At 37.3% G+C, this 22,361-nt stretch overlaps 4 protein-coding genes and 1 pseudogene across 8 annotated transcripts; 1 reads left to right on the top strand and 4 right to left on the bottom strand.

The window, feature by feature from the left end:
• Window positions 1–103: 103 nt before the first annotated feature.
• Window positions 104–2,791, top strand: LOC113289669 (protein THYLAKOID ASSEMBLY 8-like, chloroplastic). Of its 4 annotated transcripts, XM_026538995.1 has the most exons (5): window positions 104–981; window positions 1,110–1,189; window positions 1,285–1,327; window positions 1,424–1,478; window positions 2,659–2,791. In XM_026538995.1, exon 1 carries the CDS (start codon window positions 129–131, stop codon window positions 930–932), a length of 804 nt encoding a protein of 267 aa, XP_026394780.1. In that variant the 5' UTR covers window positions 104–128; the 3' UTR covers window positions 933–981; window positions 1,110–1,189; window positions 1,285–1,327; window positions 1,424–1,478; window positions 2,659–2,791. The 4 variants fall into 4 exon arrangements, with proteins under 4 accessions (XP_026394780.1, XP_026394778.1, XP_026394779.1 ...); XM_026538993.1 differs by lacking the exon at window positions 1,285–1,327 and having other exon boundaries at window positions 1,385–1,478; XM_026538994.1 differs by lacking the exons at window positions 1,110–1,189; window positions 1,285–1,327.
• LOC113289668 (expansin-A16-like) lies at window positions 1,456–3,796 on the bottom strand. The gene is made up of 3 exons (XM_026538990.1): window positions 3,151–3,796; window positions 2,714–3,032; window positions 1,456–2,305 (listed from the first exon to the last, which is right to left on the bottom strand). The coding sequence occupies exons 1-3, from the start codon at window positions 3,656–3,658 to the stop codon at window positions 2,002–2,004; spliced, it is 1,131 nt and encodes a 376-aa protein (XP_026394775.1). The 5' UTR covers window positions 3,659–3,796; the 3' UTR covers window positions 1,456–2,001.
• A 532-nt stretch (window positions 3,797–4,328) lies between these two features.
• Window positions 4,329–6,664, bottom strand: LOC113289664 (short-chain dehydrogenase/reductase family 42E member 1-like). The gene is made up of 4 exons (XM_026538987.1): window positions 6,176–6,664; window positions 5,375–6,040; window positions 4,968–5,167; window positions 4,329–4,873 (listed from the first exon to the last, which is right to left on the bottom strand). Exons 1-4 carry the CDS (start codon window positions 6,372–6,374, stop codon window positions 4,424–4,426), a joined length of 1,515 nt encoding a protein of 504 aa, XP_026394772.1. The 5' UTR covers window positions 6,375–6,664; the 3' UTR covers window positions 4,329–4,423.
• Window positions 6,665–6,812: 148 nt separating this feature from the next.
• Window positions 6,813–22,327, bottom strand: LOC113289665 (short-chain dehydrogenase/reductase family 42E member 1-like). Of its 2 annotated transcripts, none has more exons than XM_026538989.1 (6): window positions 9,693–9,783; window positions 9,344–9,577; window positions 8,585–8,927; window positions 8,103–8,371; window positions 7,662–7,858; window positions 6,813–7,533 (listed from the first exon to the last, which is right to left on the bottom strand). In XM_026538989.1, the coding sequence occupies exons 2-6, from the start codon at window positions 9,531–9,533 to the stop codon at window positions 7,114–7,116; spliced, it is 1,419 nt and encodes a 472-aa protein (XP_026394774.1). In that variant the 5' UTR covers window positions 9,534–9,577; window positions 9,693–9,783; the 3' UTR covers window positions 6,813–7,113. The 2 variants fall into 2 exon arrangements, with proteins under 2 accessions (XP_026394774.1, XP_026394773.1); XM_026538988.1 differs by lacking the exon at window positions 9,693–9,783 and adding an exon at window positions 22,267–22,327 and having other exon boundaries at window positions 6,827–7,533; window positions 9,344–9,692.
• On the bottom strand, window positions 19,783–22,361 carry LOC113289667 (annotated as a pseudogene).

Genomic DNA, 22,361 nt, shown 5'->3' with positions numbered 1-22,361 from the left:
TCTCATCCACACAAAGTGCTGGTCAAAGAAAATCTCACCTGACATATAAAGGGAATGGGGAATAATGTGCAGCAGACATTTTATTACTCCACCGAATCGTTATTTCCCGTTCTGAAGGGAAAATTACGATGAGCTCATCCATTACCCGCGTTTTTTCCCACTCTCCCATCTCCATCTGCAACTCTTTGTCCAAAATCGATGATTTCCATACTCGTCTACGAGTAAGACCAGTGTGGTTTCAATTTCCATTACAAAAACCACTTTCCTTATTACAGTTTCCTAAAATGAGGAGTACAGTTATCGTAATGAGAGACAGGGGAAAGAATCGTAAACCATTACAAAGAGGAAGAGTAAGTATTGAAGCAATACAGACAGTTCAAGCACTTAAACGAGCTAAGAAAGATGAGAATTCGTTAAAACAAGTTTTTGAAACGATGTTTAGAAGGTTGGTTAAACTAGATATGATTGCTGTTCTTCGAGACTTACAAAGACAGAATGAACCCGTTTTAGCACTCCATGTGTTTGAAGAAATGCGTAAGGAGTATTGGTATAAACCACAAGTGTTGATGTATGCTGAGATGATTACATTCTTAGCAGACAATGAATGTTTCGATAAAGCTGAACTTGTTTTTATGTATATGAAGATGGAAAATGGATTAGAAGGTGGTGTCCAGGGGTTTAATGCTCTTTTAACAACGTTTATGGATTTTGGTAATGTTGCGTTGTGTATGGAGTGTTATGAGTTGATGAGGAAGGTGGGTTGTGAACCAGATAGGTTGACATTTAAGATATTGATTAATGGGTTGGAATCCAAGGGGGAATATGGTCTTTCAGTTATTTTAAGACAGGAAGCAGAGGGGTTTTATGGTGAGGATCTGGAGTTTTTAGAAGAGGTGGAAGAGATACAATCAAGCATCTGGCCTCGTTGGTGAAACTCGCGCATAAAGAAGGAGAGGTCCTTTCTCGGCTTATTACTTAAAGGTCTGTTGCTTTCTGTGGACATAACAACGAAATGCTGTTTTTGATTGCTGTAGTGCATTATATTGTTATATATAGGTATGAATGTTAAACTAGTCTGGTTTGTGTCTTCTCATTTGCTGATTGTGCAGCTTCTATTAGCGTATGGCATTGTAGAACTTGAATTTTGTATAAAAACTTGGTCTTAAGAAGAGATTCTAAGGAACAAGAGGTGAAAAGTTTTTTTTATCTTTAGATTTATTTTTGTAGATGGGGACTCCCTCTGTTAGCTGCTTTATTTGATGCATCATCTGTTTGCTTATGCAGAATGTGCTAGTTCTACAAATTAATGACTTCCAAATTTACCCAAGTAGAATACCGGTCTCTTTTTCTTTCTTTTTGAAGCTGTTCAAGTTTGATATTGTAGATATGGTGAAAGTCTAACCTTCTCAAGCTTGCGACTCAGGGGAGGCAAGAAAATTGCGTTGAAGAAGAATGTAGCAAAATTCGTATATATAGAGGTAAGATGCTTCTTTTTTCTTGACAATTACATTTCCCACCAAGTTAATAATATTTCAATTGCTTCCCTAGAGACTATTTATGTCTTGTTACCTACAAAGCCCAGGTAACTAAGCATTAAAATTAAAATCCTCCATTTCCAATGCAGCTGGGATTCAAACCCTGGGACCTCTTTGTACAACCTAGTGCATTTGCTCCCTAAAAGACTACTGGAAGCTAGAATCATTTTTATCTCCATGTCGTTTACATTCTTCCTAGAGTTGCTTTCGTTCACTTTCCTTGTTCAGTGCAGGTAGTGAAAGAGTGCCAGTCCCTCTCTTGAGTGGCTTAATAATAATCCGAGAACATAGATAATACAGTGTTTATAACCCATATACATGAACTTGTAATTGTGATCGGGAACCAACCTTTCAAAGTACTCTCCTTGATTCATACATATAGCATGAGTTCCTTATCTTTTCCTGACAAACTAGAAATTGGCAGATCAAAAATCTAAGTCGGTATCCTATCTAAACATTATATCTTCTAGAACTGTTTCCCTTCATATGTCTGACCAAAGCGCCAAGTTGGTGGAGCAACATTATAGGATGTGACTGTTTTCCCGCTACTGCTTGTTACTTCGAAAGACAGAGGCTGCCCTAGAAGGATAACATTGCACTGCCAGTTTTGCCCCCAGTTTCTCCCCATGGGTATCCACCCTGTCTTTGATCCTTTCACTTTCACGGCTACAATTTCCCCATCCAACCCTACATTGGTGATCAAGACTTGATGGAAGTAAGAACTTCCACCCAGTGTAAATCGCACTCCCCCATCTCTTTCACAGTTCACCCTGCAGATCCACAAATTGTTGCTCAAGTAGATTAAAACAAGACCTAAGTGGTTAATTTCAGTTTAAAAGTCTATGTTTCTTGATAGATGTTCCTTTCATGGACCACCTCCAGGATATTTGAGAAACTATCAACCAAGATTTCAAGTATTCGTAACTAATAAAACTCAAAAACTATCAATCCTTCGATTTGTTTTTCAACATCTGAACATGAAGTAGCAGCCTAGGTCCAAGCTATGTTGATGTTCTAATCTGTAGCATCTATAACTATTTCTCTATCAATTTTAGCTGAATTAAATCATTTGAGCGCAATATTAGAAGCTCGTTTTTAATTTGTTTTTCTTTAAAATTAGCAGGTGTTTCAGTTAACCTTATATAAGCAGCATAATGAAGAACAAACTATATTGTTACCTTCTAAACTGAACTGGCACCACATCAGCTCTTTTATCAGCCATTCCAGCAAAAGCCGTTTCAGACATTTCAAAGTGCTCTCTTGGGAAATTGCACCAACCACCATATTCATCTGGAAGTCCATAGTTGGGTGCGCAGAAATCTGTGATGGTGACCGTAACTGATGGACTCCCAAGCAAGCACCAATGGATGTGATCAACACATCTAATCTCAAAGCAACCCCCACAGGTACGCCCTCTGCTGAATAACATACCGCTCAGTCCAGCACTGTACTTCCCATATGTTTTCATGTGAAGGTTTCCATAACCACAAGCACCTTCTGCACCATTGAGCAAAACCAGATTAGTTTTGTTATCCACTTTTAGATTTTTAAAAAAACTTTGATTGTTTTGTTTGAGCTTTTAAAAGATACAGTCTGTAATAAAACAAAAGTATACTTGTAGTGATAGACCCTTCTGAGTCTTTGATGTATGTAGCACTGGCGGACCTCCATTCATATTCTTTAGCTGCTATTATGCCTATTCTTAGCAATACTAAGTAACAAAGTGCAACCTGAATAAACCCCATTGTTTGAAATAGAGAAATGAAAGATAGAAGATGATAGACAGATAGATAGTAATGGAGTCTTTCTTTTGTTCTCTTCTTTTTTATGGGGATCTTAAATTTCTTAATGGAGGAAAAAGTGTATCTCTTTTTGAACTCTCTAGAGAAAAATGGAGTTCTTTTTTTCCTGATCGATAAAATGAAGTTCTTTTTTTCCTGATCGATAAAATGAAGTTTAAAGTTGAGATATAAGCAAGAGACAGATACTCTTTTCACACTAAGCCAAAAAACAGGTTTATCAGATATCAAGAAGAAAGAAAGACCATTATCCTTGAAGAATGGGATTGTTAGGTGAAGACTGAAGAGTAGCAAGTTACATCTATCTATGTTGTTGGACTGCATAGAACAATGGGAAAGAGTCAAAAGTGTTTGGCTCTTGCTGCTTGTTTGAATGTTAAGAGAAAGAGGGAGAATATCATCATCATACCAGAATCCATAGAAAATGATATCTTTGGTGGTGGGAGGGGAACTGGGGAAGGGATAGGGTAAAGTTTAGGGTTTCCCATTTCAATATAGTATTGCTTTTTTTGAAGTGTTTTAGTTTCTGGCTCTACTTTTGATGACCAGGACAAAGATGAAGCTTTAGTGAGTAAAAGAAGGAGTCAAGGACAAAAGAGAACCAGGATGATGGGGCCAAGGACTAAGACTAAGGAAGAATGATGGGGACATTCCTAACTTAAAAAAATGGTGGGAAAACTGGCATGCGGTTTCCAACAGAATCATATATCTATGCTAGCCCTTTAGGGGGTGACTCCCTCATTCGAAAGGGGTCAGTTTAATTAGCCTGCCTGGTTAGCTTTTCTTGGTCCCAGTATGCCCAGAACCTTCTAAGCCATCATATTATCTTCTCCTTTTTGGGGTTCTTTAGGATTTAAAAACAACAAGTGCACCATGCTTTGTTATTAGTTACGTAGCGAAAGGTAAGGCTATAAACGCGTAAATCATTGTCAAGCTTGCCACCATTTCCCTACTTACCAGTCAAGTTAAAAACTGAACTGCCATTAGGAAAGCCAAAGAGCAAAAGCAAGAAAAATGTGCTGATATCTACAAAACTTAAGTAATGTACAGTAACTAAAAAAACACACAATTTGATAATATATCACTCATTTACTTGGTGATCTTCTTGTTTCTGGCTCTCCTCAGTAAGAAGCGCAACGAAAATGTAGCGAGAATCAAAGTTTGCCAAAACCATCCATTAGCATTTGAAGGATCCACCTTTTTTGCTAAATACCAAGCGTACATAGCCTCGCCAACATGCACCAGTGTAACTATGACGAATCCGATTTGTGCATTTCGCAATGATCTGTAAAAGAAGAGGCTGATGGTTTTGAAGGGCTTTACAGGACCAACACTTGGTAAGAAAGCAGCAGCAAACAACCAAGGGATGCCAATCAGACAGAAAATCCATGGATATATTGTGGGTCCATCCAGCTCCTTGTTTTTTCTTTCTTGCCAGTACGAGATGGTCTTAGACATGCCTTCTTGTGGGGTTGCCTGCGGAACATATCCGAGTTCCTCCTTGGCTTTTTGGATCGAAAAATAGTGGGCGACACCAACCTGACATCATGATTTTATTTTTAAAATGCTGAAATGATTAAAGTAGAGCGCACTGTGCTAATGTAGATTAAGAAAAAATAATTAACAAACTAACCTTATACGCGTCGGCGGGGAGGATAAGCGGGTGCGGGAGCCAGGAGTGGTCCAGCCATGGATATAAGAGTGTTCTGTAAAGAGCCCAAAATATTCTTCCAAACAGTAATGCATAGGAAAGATCTAATGTGTACTTAGGCAAGTCATGATCCAGACTTCTCAGCAATGGACGAGTAAATTCAAAAGTGTAGACAGGACATCCTGAAAACGGATTAGTTTTCTTTTATAGCAAATCATAAAAATAAACATAAAACAAGAGTTAAGACAGCCTCATGATTAATGAATGTTCTCAAGTTCATTGTAGCACTAGTTTATGTCGCGGCTAATACTTAATTTTTGATAATCATGCTGTGAAACAACTCGTAAAAGTTAAATGCGTCGAAGCTAAGGAAGGTTGCAACACATTACCATCAGATATAAAGTACGTCTTCCCAGCAGCAACTGGGTCATTGTAATCATGATCTTCTCTCCCACCACCACCACCACCACCCAAGTTTTTTACCAGTCCCATGCTTCCTAAAATTAAGGCATGCACAAGGTTATCCAAATAAACCCAATCTGTCATGGCTTCATGACTGTTTGGTGCTTTATCAATTTTGCATCTCAACAAACCCAACTTGGATAGAGATACTATCCTAGGAAGCAGGCCGCAGCCTTGTTCGCCTGGCCCATAGGTAATTCCTGGACGTATTGCACATGTATAGAGGCGGGTACTCCCGTTCTGAGATAGGAGACCATTGCTCTTGAGAACCAACTGCTCAGCAGCAGATTTACTCCGTCCATAGGGATCATAATGGTAGTCATCCATGCGTAAATAAGTCGACTTTTCTTCATTCCCATTCACCATCTCCTTTCCTCCAAAGACTACATTGTTAGTGCTCATATAAACGAGTCTCTTGATGCCATACTCTAGGCAAGCATTGACTACATGGCAGGTTCCATTTATATTCACCTCTTCAACTCGCTCAACTTGGAGCATTTCTTTTCCAGGTGCGCCATAAGATGCCAGATGAAAAACACAATCTGCCCCATCTCGTAAAGCTCTCTCAACATCTGTTTTCCGTCTTACATCTCCTGTTGAATAAAATGCACAACAAAAAATTAGCTACGAATCATTACAAACGCAAAAAACGTATTTTCAAGATAACTGAAGGTGACTTCGGCTCTGTCAATGTGATTATAACTGAACTTTCTCAGTGATGGTATTACCTTGGATGAACTTAACTCCAATCCTCTTAAGGTCAACATAACAGTCACTTTCCGATGAGCCAGTACTCCTTGGTGAAGCAAGAAAATCAAAGATTCGAACATCAGTAGCTCCTCTTCTTATAAGCTCTGAGCAGAGTGCAGAACCCACAAATCCCAACCCCCCAATCACAACAAATATATTTCCCTTAGTCTCCACCATCTCCTCCTCCTCTAATCTGTTGTTTATCTAATCTGTTGTTTATCTTCTGTTCACAGTTTTCACTCTTCTCCTGTTCTTCTTTTTCAGTTCTTCAAAAGATCAGTAAGCTACACTACTCCTGTGCTAAGACACATGTAACTCAGAACAGGTAGAGTTTGATCGGTTTGTCTCTCCAGATTTTGTTTTTGTGGAAAAATGGAGATAAGGGTGCACGAAACAAAGACAACTAATGCAGTCTACCGCCTAGCACCTGTCACATTTAAAAAAAAAACACAACTTTCAGGCCTGCAAGGCTGCAACCCCCAGCTTCACTGATATTGTTGGAACCGTTTGGAGGTACCCGAGGATGATGGGTCCCTTTGTTCTGCTGCAACAGAGCTAACCTGTTTCACCAATTTCTAAACCTACAAAAAGAAAATTGAACTCTAGTCAATCATATTTGACTTGCAAAGAAATTCAACATCTCTCTGCATTTTGCTCTTTATCTTCATCGCTTATTCTTATTACAATATCAACGTTGACCACTAGCAAAAACAAGAAAGAGGATCAGGCATTTCAAATGCCACTCATTCTGCTATTGATAAATGATAAGTAAGTTTCTGACATAAACCCGACTATTATTTCACCAGCTATTTGCTCCAACTGTTCTTAGTGGAGCTACACCAGAGTAAACTACACACAAGTAGAAAACATAGAATTTTCTATCGGTTTAATGAACATGAGACGGGAGATCAGACTCTCACTCCTTTCTTGCTCTCTTCAACAGGAAACGCAGAGAGAAGAACCCGAGAACAAATGTCTGCCAAAACCATCCTTTAGCATTTGCAGGATCCACTTTTTTTGCCAGAAACCAAGCATATATAGCCTCACCCACATGTGCAGCTACTGAAGCGACGAAAAGTATCTGTAAAGGGGACATCGATCGGGGAGAAAGTGGCTTTACGGGTCCTAAGATTGGTAAATAGGCGAGAACAAATACAGCAAACATTCCAATCACACAGAAACACCATGCATGTATGGTGGGCCCATCCAAAGATCTCCTCTTCCGCTCCTGCCAGTACGAGATGGTCGCAGACATGCCCTCTTGGGGACTCACCATGGGGACATATCCTAGCTCATTCTTTGCTTTTAGGGGAGAAAAGTAATGAGTAACTCCAACCTGTGGGGCAGAAGCATAGAAAATGTTGACATGGAATATTTGTGCAGCCTCCCGAACTAACATGAAAGAGAACTCATGACATATCTTTAATCAAACACATGGAAGAGGTAAGAAATGAATGAACCTACCTTATGTGCTTCGGAGGGGAGAACAAATGGTTGAGGCAGCCATGACCGATTCAACCATGGATATAAAATTGTATAAATTACCCAGAAAATTCGTCCCAAGAGGAGTGCATGGGAGATGTCCAATGTAGCCTTTGGCACGTCATAGTCCAGACTTCTGAGCAGTGGGCGGATAAACTCAAATGTATTGACAGGTGATCCTGAAAATGACCAGGTAACCACATAACCATGTGAGTCAAGAAGATGTTCAACAACCTAATATATATACACGATTTGCTGTCAAGATCGTACATATAAGATTAAATCCATGCACCGGGGAGGACAAACTGTAATAGAGTATTTTTTGAATCTGAACAAAATTTATAAATAACAACTCCATATATAGTGATAGTAGTACTAGTAGTTAACTTGGAAAATCAATTTCTTAGAGACAAATTGTATTACCATCACAGATGAAGTAAGGCTGTCCAGCTGCAACAGGAGTTCCTTCTCTCCCGGGAATATTATCCAAGAGTCCCATGCTTGCCAATATTAGAGCAAGCACGAGATTATCCACATATACCCAATCTGACTTCACGGTTGGACCACCAACTTGGAATGCCAGCAGACCAAGCTTTGCAAGTGAGACTATCCTAGGAAAATGCCTTTCTTCACCCGGTCCATAGATTGCAGCAGGACGAATCACGCAAGTATAGAGACGAGTTCCATTCTTCCTATAGAAAGTCAAAGTTATAACCACATAACCTAAGTCTAGTAATGGTGGTAAGGTAAATGCATTAACCCAATCTATCTAATCCTGCCTTAAAAATCTTTGATCATCCTATAATTGAGAAATTGCAGTTCAACAGGGGATAAGGAAAGGGTAGAACTCGTTCTGATGCAGGTTCTTCTACAGTAACTACAAACTTAGAGACACATTTACTTACTTGGAGGTACGGCCATTGCTCTTGAGAACCAACTGTTCAGCAACAGATTTACTACGGCCGTATGGATCAACATGATCGTCCATGGGAAAATAAGGCAAGGCTTCATTGCCATTTACAATCTCCTGCCCTCCGAACACAACATTGTAAGTACTCGCATAAACTAGCCTCTTCACTCCAAACTCGAAACAAGCATCCAAAACATGGCATGTTCCATTTATATTAACTTCGTCAACACGTCCAGCCTGAATCATTTCCTTGCCAGACATCCCATAAGAAGCAAGGTGGAAAACACAGTCCACCCGACGCAAAGCCTTTGCAACATCTTTGTTTTTGCTGACATCCCCTGTGTATCGGGTATGGATTACATATCACATATTAGAATGAAAAAACGAAAATAAAAACCAATTACGAATCAAGGATAGATCAATTCCACAATTCCATCCATGCCCATGAGTGAGTTGACTTCATAATGGAAGATTTAGAGTTAAATCTAGTAAAGGTTACACCTTTATCATTTTGTATCTATCAGTTGCCTCAAAGAGTCATCACTTAAACACTAAATTGTTTGTTACTCTGCTGTTTTTGGAAAAAGGCGTTACCTTTAATGGATTTGACTTACAATTGAGTCCAACCCATTTTTGGGTATGGATGAAATTACAGAATTGGATTGATTAAACAGGTAATTAAAGTAAAGTTTAGGTCAAATTCAATCACTCAGATAGTAAAATATAAAGTCTTTATGATATAAAAAGCTAATACCTTGAATGGACTTAACACCAATCTCATTAAGATGAGCAGACCAAGGAGATGAAGAACGAAGATCTAAAGTTCGAACTTCCCTTGCACCTCTACGTATGAGTTCAGAACAAAGAGCTGAACCAACAAAACCAAGTCCACCAGTGACCAGAAATATACTTCCCTCAATACCCTCATTCTCGCTCAAATGCATCTTTCTTTCAGCAAGTAACCCTAAAGCTAAAGCCTGGATTACCACTGGATGGTTGGTAGCACAACGAGATCAGATTTCTTTTGATTAAATCGTTATATACGAAGAAGTAGGTAGGAATTTAAATTTCCAATCTTTATCTGATCTGTAGTAATTGTATACCTTTATTCTTTATGGTGGTAGACCGCTAGCCACTCCCGCCGCATTGCCATTATAAGCTGTCACATTTATTATATTTCCGTCAGAAAAGTAAATACCATTGCTCGGACAAATACAGGGAACTACGCCAAAATGCTTGCTAAGAAGCCCAATACAATTTCTAGGGACATTCTACGGAGGAGTTCTTTTCAAAGACTGCTAACGGGGGTATCAATTTGCTTGGGGGTGTACCAACCCCAAGGCAAATGTTGTTTTGTCTTATTTGTATTTTGGTACACCCCAAACAAACCGGTCCCCCTATTAGCAACCTTGGTTTTTTTAGGGTCATAAAAATAATAGAGGCTATCCAATTGCCTCGCATAATGTATGTACTCCTAAAGATGTGGGTGGACTAGCCTTCAGATATTTAGAAAAGCTTAACTTAGCACTTCTAACTAAGTTAGCTTGGAGAATATGCAATGATTCAAGCCATCACATGGTTCAAGTGTTGAGCAATAAATGCTTCAAAACTGGAGACATCATACGTCAAAAGATCGAGGCAAAAGACTGTTCTTATACTTGGAATGGTATTAATAAAGCTTTGACAATTGTGCAACAACATTACTTCATGGAATTCAACAACGGGGAGAACACAAAAATATGGCTGGAAAAATGGGTACCAGGTTTGAATCATCCGCCTCTTCCTAAGAATGATTCTTTCAGATTTTATGGAGAAGTAGTAGAACTAATGCTCCCATATACAAATCAATGGAATACTATTCTCCTGGATCATTTATTCGATGTTGATACATCTAGAAGAATTTAATCTCTCTTCATTGACAAAACTAAAAAGGATGTCATGGTATGGATGCCTGCATAAGATGGGAAGTTCTCAGTCAAAAGTTCCTACAAACTGTTAACAACGTCTAGCAGGGACGTTCAAGTTAATGGTGTTGCAGTAAGCAATAATGTGTAGAAATCACTATGGAGATGCAATATAGCTCACAAGATAAAACTGTTTGCATGGAAGTGCATTAGAGAAATCAACTCTACTAAGAACAAACTAGCCAGATACAATGGAGACCTGGATACTCATTGCGACATCTGTGGTCACTATGAAGAAACTATAGAACGTACTTGATTGCAGGCATGCAAGGAAAGTATGGAAAGGGATTAATATTAATATTGACTCTGTCAGACAGAACTGTAACTCCGTGTCATAATGGGTCATAAGTTGGTTCACAGAGAACACATCTATTGAAGAGAAGATGTTATATTCTCTCATGATTGGAGCATGGATAATTTGGAAAGACAGATGTGATGTTGTCTTTCAGGGAATAACTCTAAACCGTCTTACCTTTGTGCACAAGATTCATAATTATCTAACACCACATTTGCATGACACTGCTTCTAGTTTAGATAATCAACATGTTATTAAACAATCTCATTGGAAAACATCTACAAATGGAATTATGAAAATAAATGTAGATGTGGCATTTGATCTTTTTTCTAACCAACTTGGAACTGGTCTTGTCATGCGAGATAATACGTGTACCTGTTATGGAGTCAAAGGAAGTTACGCAGATGGAACACTAAGTCCACAGGCTGGAGAATGTATGGCAGTGCATGAAGCTTTATCATGGGAAAAGGATAAGCAGTTGGACCAAATATACATTGAAGATTCTTTATTAGTGCAATGGGAGAATAAGACTATAACAAAAGAGATAAAATACTTAATCTCAAGTTTTCATCATTGGGTTTTTACTTTTGTTAGTAGAGATGACAACCAAGTAGCTGATGTTATAGCTAAGTCAGTAAGAGAGACAGCTTCAAGTGTTGAAGCATATGAATCTTGTAGTTCTGAGCTTTGGGTCTTTTAGCTAAAGACATTCAAAACATTCTAAGCTAAATGCAATAAATTTCTCTTTATCAAAAAATAAAAATAAAAATGTCCAACTTCGAAAAAACAACATAATTTAACATATTTAGAATGCTCTAGGCTACTTTTCTGATTCTAAACTGCCCTTCCCAGTTTGTCGCGAACTTTACCGCGCTAGCATTTCTTTGTACATGAGGAGCGATTTTCAGAACCAAGTCATCGACCTTAAAAATCTTCTCCTTAACGCTTTGATTATAATAATTGGCCATTTGCTTCTTGTATGCATCGGAAATCGTTCCGCGCGGAACCTTCTTTCTTTTATTGTGTTTAGGTGCGTGAAACAACTTACTTCGTTCGGCGTGGTATGGATATCCATTGCCACTCTTGCTGATGGAATCACTACTTTTGCAGGTAGTATAGCGTCTTCTCCCTAGACTAGGGAATAAGGCTATGCTTCTGTTGAGCTACACTTCGAGATCCTGTACGCCCATAGCGCTAGGGGTAGATGCTCGTGCCATCCTCTATGATGATCATACACTGTCCTACTTAGGATTCAGATGAGGGTTTTATTAGTGGCCTCCACCTGCCCGTTAAGGGGTTGATGTATGTAATCTCGTATTATATTGTTGCAACAGATCTATCACATCTTTGTTCACGAATGACTTGGCATTGTGCCTAATTATCATTGGCGCGTCGAACCTACAAATGATATGTTCTTTGATGAATGCGGCTATAGTCTCCCCTACGTAGTCTTTTAGCGGCATAGCCTCGACCCATTTGGATGAATATTCTGTTGTGGTAATTATGTATTTGTGGCGCTTTAAAGAATTTGGATTTATTGGGCCTATAAGGTCTAGTCCCCAGCTGTGGAACGGCCAATGCGTTACAATGTTGTTCAACTGCGTGTGTGGCGCTTTGATCAATGATCTGTGCATTTGGTAGCTTAAGCATTTCTTAACATGCTCGGAAGTGTCGTCCATGGTCGGCCAGCAGAACCTCCTTCGTAAATTTGCATAAATAATTTTTCGCATTCCGTGGTGTTTAGCATTGTGAGATTGGCATGATTTCCATCGCCTCTTGATCAGATAGGTATCATAGGATCGCATTGCTATAACTCCTTCGGTAAAGCACATTCTCGTTTACAAAGAAATGGTTTGCTTTCTTTTGTATTTAAGCACTGATTTTCTTTATTTAGGTAGCTTGCTGTGCTGGAGGTAATTGATGTACGGTTGTGTCCAATCGACTCCTTCAGCTGAGCACACTTATGCAGGTTGTAGTGGAGCCTAACAGTCAGTGCAATTATCCTGGATTGTCACTGCTTGTGCTGACATACTTGGCAAGTATACTCCTAGCCGCTAGAGCTTTCTGTAGAGGTACACGGCGCTGGTTTGTCCACAGGTTTCTTCATGCAATTTTCGTAATATCTCTTTTTCCCTCTTGTTCATACATCTAGCGAGTGATCCTCCCGCAGCTCGAAGGTATAATTATCCACTACAACAAAACATGTTTTTTTCAATGAAAAATATCGTCACAAATATTTGATTTTATGCCACAAATATATTTTTGTGACGTTTTTTTACTGTCGGTCAATGCGTTATAAAAAGAGGTGTTGCAAATACTCCGACCGACGCTAAAAGCGTCACTTATGTCGTGGGTTTTTTTCAGTATTTTTTTTGTATCACAAATATGTTTTTTGCGTCACAAATAGCTTGTGCGTCACGAATACTGTTTTTTTCAATTATACCAAAAAACCCTTTATGTGACGCTTGTTTATGTAACAAACAGTTTTTATTTTTAACGGTTTAAGATGTCACAACTAGTCCTTATTTTCAACATATTAGTGCGTTAAAAAAATTTGTCCATACGCAACAGGTAAACTTGTCGTTAATATATGTTATTTATAACGGTTGAAAATGTCACAAACAACCCTTATTTTCAACATATCATTGTATTATAAAATTGGTGCTTACGCAACATATAAAAACCTGTCGTTGATATATGTTATTTTCAACACAAAATAATATCGTGAATAATGACTATTTACTACGCATTACTACGTCATAAAGAATTATATTTGCAACACGTAATTTTTGTAGATACAATCATAGTATGTGCGACGTTTATAATCGCCGCATATATACTCATTTGCAACATATATACTCATGATCACGATTGCTATTATTAAACAACAAATTCTTCTGTCATGTAAGAGTCTCTTTTGCAAATTCAATGTAAGAGTCTCTTTTGTCATGTAAGAGTCTCTTAGTGTTGTTCGAGGGGGAAGAAGAATTATCCACGACATATTACAAATTTATATCAGGCGTTTCATATTTTGATCAAAAATTGTAATTCATCAATGTCGAGCATTAAATTTTTAAAAAGAAGCAAATTACTAATTAAGAAACTTAAAATTCTAAACAACTGAAAAAAAAAAAATGATCCCATAAGTTATGAAAGAGAAACATAAAGCTAAAGAAAAGAAACGGTGATTCACATCTCAACTGGTGGTCCCTTAACAATCGTCTCAAGAAGCACCTTGACGATTTCCATGCATTTCAAGCAACATTCTTTCTTATATCTATCGTGTCATTTACCAGCCCCTGTATTGTGCGATTTTGTTTATCAACTCTTTCTTCAAGTTCCTTATTTTTCTTCTCTGCTTCTCTGCTTCAAGTTCCTATGATTCAACAAAACCAATATGAGATCATAAAATTTCCTGAGATATGATTTTTCAATTGACTTCCATTTGGAGCAAGTCAGACCATGGTGCCAACATTCTGACGATGATCCCTATTTCAGTTTGGAACTAATTGACCCAAACCCCATTTGGAATCTTTTGACCTGGCTTGATCATTATTGTAGGCTTTTCTTTGGTTTTCCTTATGTGATATTTATTAAGCTCTGCATTAAGAGCATCTCATCTTCGTTCTTTATGAATCTTTGGCAGATCCATTTTCAAGAGATATGAGAGTTAAAATAAAAAAAGATGATACTAGGTTTTTCCAATAATGAACATAATAATTCCAATTTTTTTTTTGTAGGTATGTGATTAACTCAATTACCAGTGCGTGACAACGTAACTGAGAGGCTGAGTGTGATAAGTGAGGGGGTCTAACTCCACCTGGTGCCATTATCCCTTGATTAAATTTGGTAGTACCCCTGATAATGAGACACAAAAGTAGATGATCAACAAACCGAAAGGAAAATAGACCAAAAGCATCAAGGTTAACAAGAAAGAACAGTAGACACTCAAAAACCAAATTAATAAAAGAACAAAAAATAACAAAAAAGAAAACCAGAGACAAAAAATCAAAAATTGAAGAAATAAGTTTAAAGAGAAACTTTGATAAATCATTAAAAGATGTTTTTTCTCAAGTTTTCAGCACAAAAAAGAAGTAATCAATAATCTCTCCCAAATACCAATTCTGAGTCACTGATCACAAACCCAAAACATGTGTCTGTTTTAGTAGGAGAGATTAGGGATACTGATAGTTAGGATGAGAGATTAGGGTACAAATTTGTACTTATAACAATTAAGATAAAGAAAAATAATTTAAGATCAAAATCAAAGGTTAATACAGTTGCCTCTTTCAAGTTCAGATTTCGGGTTTTGTACTTCAGTTTTTTTTTGTTATACAGAAACAGAGGTTTGTTTTCAGAATAGAAGGGAAACGTGATCAGTTATCCGAAGATTATGGCCACAATCCAGAACAAATGAAAATTTTGGCGGACTTTTTGAATATCATGAAAATTTTGGCGGAAAGTTTTTTTTTCTTTTAGTGGACTAGTAAAAGATTTTTTCCACATTTAAAAAGATTCCACGATTAAAAAGATTTTATGCCCAATATTTAAGTAAAAATAAAATCATTAACGACAATCTATATATATTTCCAATATATTCCCGATATATACAATCTAAATATAGTATAGCTAAATTCCCGGTATGCACAATCTAAATATAGCTAAATATTAAGTAGGGGTGTAAATAATACCCGAAAATACTCGGCCTGCCTGTATCCGCCCGAGCCCGCCTGTAACCGAAGTAGCCCAAAACCTGTTATGTCCCGTCATGGACCACCCGGCCTGGCCTGGATTAATTTATTGGGCGGTCTCGGGCTTTGCGATTAATTATGATGCCCGGCCTGATACCCGGCCTGAAAGCCTTCTATGTGCCATTAATCATTTAATATCCTCTTAAAAAGACTTAAAAGTTACAATTTTATAATTGTCAATTTTGTGTCAAGAAAAATAAAATATATAATTGTTTTTACTTATAGTTAACTTTTTCAAAACATTAATGGCAATATATTTTCTTATTAGAAAGTTTATTGTACTCTAATTAATTATTTATTATAGGCTAAAATTAAAAATTTGTCAGTGTAATTTAAATATAAAATAATACTATCACTTACGATATGCGATGTTGGAAAGGAAAGGATATTGTATTTAATACCGTTCATTTGAAAATTTAAACTAAAAAAAAAAAAGTCAAAATAGTGGCCTGTCCGGCCCGATCTGGCCTGCCCGTATAAAAAGCAGGCTTTGGGCGGTCTTTGGGTAGCAAATTATCTACTTGTGCCCGGCCTGAATTTGTTTACGGGCTCACAAATATTAAGCCTGGTCTGCCCGGCCTGTCTTAGTTTTTGGGTCGGGCGGCCCGGCCTGCCCGAATTTACACCCCTAATATTAAGTGCACATCTAACAAAATGCAGTAGGAGGGCACCTCTTTGACTTAAAAAAAATCATCTCATCTAATTAGCACTTTTAGGGGAAAAAAATCATCATAGTAATTTTCAGAATTGGAAAACAAGTACCTGACCTTTTAGACATCTTGGGCCTTGGGTGGGGGAATCCAACAATTAACCGAAATGGCATTAGAGACATAATGAACCGAAATGGCATTAGATACAGTAATTAGATGTGGTCCATAGTTTCCATCCAACTCCATCACATAATCAATCAGTGCCACTACCTATTTTTGCAGATAAAACATCAAAATTTCATATATCTCTGGCAATTATTTCAACTGTTTAAACAAAGGTTTTCGAGAAGATTAACTCCCAAAAAGATGGAAGCAAAACCACGATGTACTGCATGCAGTACATGAGCTGAATGAAAATGAAAACATCAACATCGAAAACTAGATTGTTCGCCAAGAAAAACCAAACAGAGAAATCTTTGGAATAGAACAAAACAAGTACCTGCGCTTTAAATGAGACATCTTGGCCTACTTAAGAGGTATAAGTAAAGGGGATATGAAGCATACTCTTTCTGCAATAATACGAGGATATGTTGCACAACCACGCTTAGATCCATATCAATTACCATGATCACCACTTTGCTCCCCTTTCTATAATCCATCAAACCAATTTTGATTAAATCCCATTCTGTGTAAACAATAAAATCTTGAATTCACAGAAAAACCTATATAATAAAATATGCTCTAAATAAGATTTACCAACGGACGGGGTAATTTTTTTAATGGTTATTGTTGGAAATTTGAACCTGACCTTTTATTACTACCTTTAAAATCAAGATATGAAGAGAGATAATAATCATAATTTCCAGAGCCACCATGATGCAATACGACACCCGGCCATCTCCAACAACAACATCTCTAAGCAGTGGAAATGCCTACTTATAAACCAATCAACTAATCCCACCAAATTGATTTTGTCTTCCATTACTTCTTAGAGGGTTTGAACATTACGTTTCACATAATCCCCAATTGCAGCACCCCTGACTCAATATGATCTAAACTCAAATCTCACATATCACATTACGACATATAGTAAGGCGCCTATAATAATGCCAAAGTATCAAAAGTCAATCAATACAGACACAAATAAAAGCAAAATACAAGTACGAAACAACTTCAATTGAATCAGAAAAGAAAATAAAAATAAAAAATTAACATAAAATCGCGTAGCACTTACTTGTCGAAGGGTAAAGAATCAGTTAATGGCAGCAAGACGAGCTAAATCGTCTTCTTCAGGAACTGTGGTTGCGTTGGTAATTTTATTAGGGCATTGTTGTCAATGATGAAACATCTTTGGCCAGAGCAGCAGAAAGAACTCTTGCTAATTGATTTTATTGGTGATGTAGTTGATGATTACTTTCATGGTTTCTGATTCATTATTCTTTGGTGATGTAGCTAAATGTTTTCATCTCTCTCTATTTCTCTCTCAGACTTCCTTTTTTTCCCCACTTCTTCTTTGTAGCTGATTGATTATGTTTTAGACTTCTCTGTACTTGTTAGGAGATACGTAACACGAGTACATGAGAGTGGTGAAGCCGACACGTTACACACGTACACTGGTTGGGACATAGGTGCCGTTATAAACAATGTAAGTCTAACACGTGGTGCTTCCACCGGCATACACGTCACAATTATGTCTATTTTTTTTGTTTTCCTTATGTCTCTGTTTTTTTTTTTATTCAATTACTCTATGTCTTTGTTATTGTTCGGAAAAAACACACTCGTTGGTACGATCATACGGAAGGGACCTGCTCCACCGACACTATATGTTATTGACTTATTGTTTAAATACGAGTGGAAAGTGCAGATGCAACGAATTGAGGTGATTGCATCAAGTTGAGTGATTTTATTTTAATCAAGCTCGGATACTTCATTCGTAACAAGTTAAAAGCAATTTGGAAATATTGGACGAAATTTTGATCGAATTTATTCAAGTTCCAGAAAATGGAAGGCAATACACGTTCTAACCCCATATAACCATAGCAAAAGGGTCTCCCACAAATATAAACATCACAAAATTGGTTAAAAAGACCAAAATCAACAATTTCTGGGTGAAAAAGACATTTAGATTTTGATACTGTTTAAATGGACAAAAATGTAAAAATAGCAAGGATGTAAACATTTTCATCCTACCCATTTTCAAATATTCTTTTTAGTTTTAATTTTGCATCAGGATGCATCCAGTTTCATCCTTGCTATTTTTTAAGTTTAAGTCAGAATGAATCCAGTTTCATCCTTGCTATTTTTTGGTGTCCATTTCACCCATACTAATTTTTACTCGTCCATTTGAACCATGTTTTAAAAATATTTGGACAAATGACCCATTTTCCGTATAAACATCCATATCAAATTGAAAAAGACTGAACAATGAGATGGGTCGACTTATGTTTTCTTTTTCCAAGAAAACAATATTATATATTACATTAAGAAAAAAACGAGGCAAATCTAGTTTAAAAAAAAGACCAAGTAAAATTAGTAAAAGTTACCGATGTAATGTAGTATAATGGAAAAGTTATTATCTGGTGATACCAGTGACCTGAACTCGAAATTCGTAAAAGCACCACATTCTCCATATAAAAGAATCTCTAAATTATCAATATTCTAATTATAACACCAAATTATCAATGTAATTAATCAAGAAAATAATTTTCGGTACACTTTTAAGACAAGAGCTGAAATCCTTACAGATCTCTCATTTGAAATGTTCCAAATCAATGTGTAGTGAAGGAAATGTCCTAGACAAATTGTTTGACGAGCATCGGAATGCGACAGAGCTGAAATTATAATTTCTTGAATCTTATCAGAGATTATTCAAGTTTTACCGAATTTTCATCAAAAAATTACAAATTGCTTTCAATTTATTACAGTTGCAGTATCAAATTTTGATTACCAATTTACTACGTAACTACATTGATTTTTCCAATATAGGTTCTTCGTTTGTCCCCAACCTTCAGAGCGATAATCTAGTATGGTGACTAAAATTCATTTTATGTACTAACATCTCGAAATCAATCTTGTTTCTCTATTTCATCATGATTTCTCAATTTCCTTTGAAAATTTCTAAACAACTTCCAATTTATTCCTGTCGAATTATCAAGTTTTGCTTATTATCACTAATTTGAAGTATTCACAAAAACTTAAAAGGTTTGGATTTCCAATTTCTTCAATTTTACTGAACCTCTTCTATTTTTCTCAAGTTACATGATGCATATTAGCCTGATTGTGTCCTCAAGGTTTGAATTTTTCTCAATTTCTTCAAGGTTTGAATTATCAAGTGCTCCTGAGTTTGACCTAATTGCTAGGGGCATATGCATATTAGCCTGATTGTGTCCTCTTACATGAATGTTCCATCACGATGTATTGCCGCTTTGTTTATTTATTTGCGTTTTTTCATCTGCAGTTACAACCTTCTTATGGTAATCAGAGAAACCGCATGGTTTTCTTAGACTTTCATCTTCCTTTTGGTAATAAATTTATTGGTTTCAATCCTCATTCGTTTTCTTTATGATTAATAAAAAACGTTTCGTTTTATGGCCATTAATTGTCTTAGCATTGAAGGTACGAGGAGGTTCATCCTATATAAAGGCCACCTGAGATTGGTAAATAGGCGAGAACAAATACAGCAAACATTCCAATCACACAGAAACACCATGCATGTATGGTGGGCCCATCCAAAGATCTCCTCTTCCGCTCCTGCCAGTACGAGATGGTCGCAGACATGCCCTCTTGGGGACTCACCATGGGGACATATCCTAGCTCATTCTTTGCTTTTAGGGGAGAAAAGTAATGAGTAACTCCAACCTGTGGGGCAGAAGCATAGAAAATGTTGACATGGAATATTTGTGCAGCCTCCCGAACTAACATGAAAGAGAACTCATGACATATCTTTAATCAAACACATGGAAGAGGTAAGAAATGAATGAACCTACCTTATGTGCTTCGGAGGGGAGAACAAATGGTTGAGGCAGCCATGACCGATTCAACCATGGATATAAAATTGTATAAATTACCCAGAAAATTCGTCCCAAGAGGAGTGCATGGGAGATGTCCAATGTAGCCTTTGGCACGTCATAGTCCAGACTTCTGAGCAGTGGGCGGATAAACTCAAATGTATTGACAGGTGATCCTGAAAATGACCAGGTAACCACATAACCATGTGAGTCAAGAAGATGTTCAACAACCTAATATATACACGATTTGCTGTCAAGATCGTACATATAAGATTAAATCCATGCACCGGGGAGGACAAACTGTAATAGAGTATTTTTTGAATCTGAACAAAATTTATAAATAACAACTCCATATATAGTGATAGTAGTACTAGTAGTTAACTTGGAAAATCAATTTCTTAGAGACAAATTGTATTACCATCACAGATGAAGTAAGGCTGTCCAGCTGCAACAGGAGTTCCTTCTCTCCCGGGAATATTATCCAAGAGTCCCATGCTTGCCAATATTAGAGCAAGCACGAGATTATCCACATATACCCAATCTGACTTCACGGTTGGACCACCAACTTGGAATGCCAGCAGACCAAGCTTTGCAAGTGAGACTATCCTAGGAAAATGCCTTTCTTCACCCGGTCCATAGATTGCAGCAGGACGAATCACGCAAGTATAGAGACGAGTTCCATTCTTCCTATAGAAAGTCAAAGTTATAACCACATAACCTAAGTCTAGTAATGGTGGTAAGGTAAATGCATTAACCCAATCTATCTAATCCTGCCTTAAAAATCTTTGATCATCCTATAATTGAGAAATTGCAGTTCAACAGGGGATAAGGAAAGGGTAGAACTCGTTCTGATGCAGGTTCTTCTACAGTAACTACAAACTTAGAGACACATTTACTTACTTGGAGGTGCGGCCATTGCTCTTGAGAACCAACTGTTCAGCAACAGATTTACTACGGCCGTATGGATCAACATGATCGTCCATGGGAAAATAAGGCAAGGCTTCATTGCCATTTACAATCTCCTGCCCTCCGAACACAACATTGTAAGTACTCGCATAAACTACTAGCCTCTTCACTCCAAACTCGAAACAAGCATCCAAAACATGGCATGTTCCATTTATTTAACTTCGTCAACACGTCCAGCCTGAATCATTTCCTTGCCAGACATCCCATAAGAAGCAAGGTGGAAAACACAGTCCACCCGACGCAAAGCCTTTGCAACATCTTTGTTTTTGCTGACATCCCCTGTGTATCGGGTATGGATTACATATCACATATTAGAATGAAAAAACGAAAATAAAAACCAATTACGAATCAAGGATAGATCAATTCCACAATTCCATCCATGCCCATGAGTGAGTTGACTTCATAATGGAAGATTTAGAGTTAAATCTAGTAAAGGTTACACCTTTATCATTTTGTATCTATCAGTTGCCTCAAAGAGTCATCACTTAAACACTAAATTGTTTGTTACTCTGCTGTTTTTGGAAAAAGGCGTTACCTTTAATGGATTTGACTTACAATTGAGTCCAACCCATTTTTGGGTATGGATGAAATTACAGAATTGGATTGATTAAACAGGTAATTAAAGTAAAGTTTAGGTCAAATTCAATCACTCAGATAGTAAAATATAAAGTCTTTATGATATAAAAAGCTAATACCTTGAATGGACTTAACACCAATCTCATTAAGATGAGCAGACCAAGGAGATGAAGAACGAAGATCTAAAGTTCGAACTTCCCTTGCACCTCTACGTATGAGTTCAGAACAAAGAGCTGAACCAACAAAACCAAGTCCACCAGTGACCAGAAATATACTTCCCTCAATACCCTCATTCTCGCTCAAATGCATCTTTCTTTCAGCAAGTAACCCTAAAGCTAAAGCCTGGATTACCACTGGATGGTTGGTAGCACAACGAGATCAGATTTCTTTTGATTAAATCGTTATATACGAAGAAGTAGGTAGGAATTTAAATTTCCAATCTTTATCTGATCTGTAGTAATTGTATACCTTTATTCTTTATGGTGTACTTTCAGTATACTGGATGATGAGCATGATGGTGGTAGACCGCTAGCCACTCCCGCCGCATTGCCATTATAAGCTGT

The sequence above is a fragment of the Papaver somniferum genome, chromosome 6 (genome assembly GCF_003573695.1).
Source record: "Papaver somniferum cultivar HN1 chromosome 6, ASM357369v1, whole genome shotgun sequence".
Lineage (NCBI taxonomy): Eukaryota > Viridiplantae > Streptophyta > Magnoliopsida > Ranunculales > Papaveraceae > Papaver > Papaver somniferum.
This window is presented reverse-complemented; position numbering and strand designations above follow the sequence as displayed.

What these genes read in the sequence shown, in the direction of transcription:
- LOC113289669 (XM_026538994.1), top strand. Translation starts at nt 129, where the DNA reads ATGAGCTCATCCATTACCCGCGTTTTTTCCCACTCTCCCATCTCCATC.
- LOC113289668 (XM_026538990.1), bottom strand. Translation starts at nt 3,658, where the DNA reads ATGCAGTCCAACAACATAGATAGATGTAACTTGCTACTCTTCAGTCTT. An exon ending in AGAAGGGTCTATCACTACAA is followed by an intron (nt 3,033 to 3,150) that starts GTATACTTTTGT and finishes TCAATGGTGCAG; the next exon opens with AAGGTGCTTGTGGTTATGGA. An exon ending in GTGCCAGTTCAGTTTAGAAG is followed by an intron (nt 2,306 to 2,713) that starts GTAACAATATAG and finishes GTGGATCTGCAG; the next exon opens with GGTGAACTGTGAAAGAGATG.
- LOC113289664 (XM_026538987.1), bottom strand. Translation starts at nt 6,374, where the DNA reads ATGGTGGAGACTAAGGGAAATATATTTGTTGTGATTGGGGGGTTGGGA. An exon ending in GACGTACTTTATATCTGATG is followed by an intron (nt 5,168 to 5,374) that starts GTAATGTGTTGC and finishes ATCCGTTTTCAG; the next exon opens with GATGTCCTGTCTACACTTTT. An exon ending in TCCCCGCCGACGCGTATAAG is followed by an intron (nt 4,874 to 4,967) that starts GTTAGTTTGTTA and finishes TCATGATGTCAG; the next exon opens with GTTGGTGTCGCCCACTATTT.
- LOC113289665 (XM_026538988.1), bottom strand. Translation starts at nt 9,533, where the DNA reads ATGCATTTGAGCGAGAATGAGGGTATTGAGGGAAGTATATTTCTGGTC. An exon ending in TGGTGTTAAGTCCATTCAAG is followed by an intron (nt 8,928 to 9,343) that starts GTATTAGCTTTT and finishes CCCGATACACAG; the next exon opens with GGGATGTCAGCAAAAACAAA. An exon ending in AGCAATGGCCGTACCTCCAA is followed by an intron (nt 8,372 to 8,584) that starts GTAAGTAAATGT and finishes GACTTTCTATAG; the next exon opens with GAAGAATGGAACTCGTCTCT.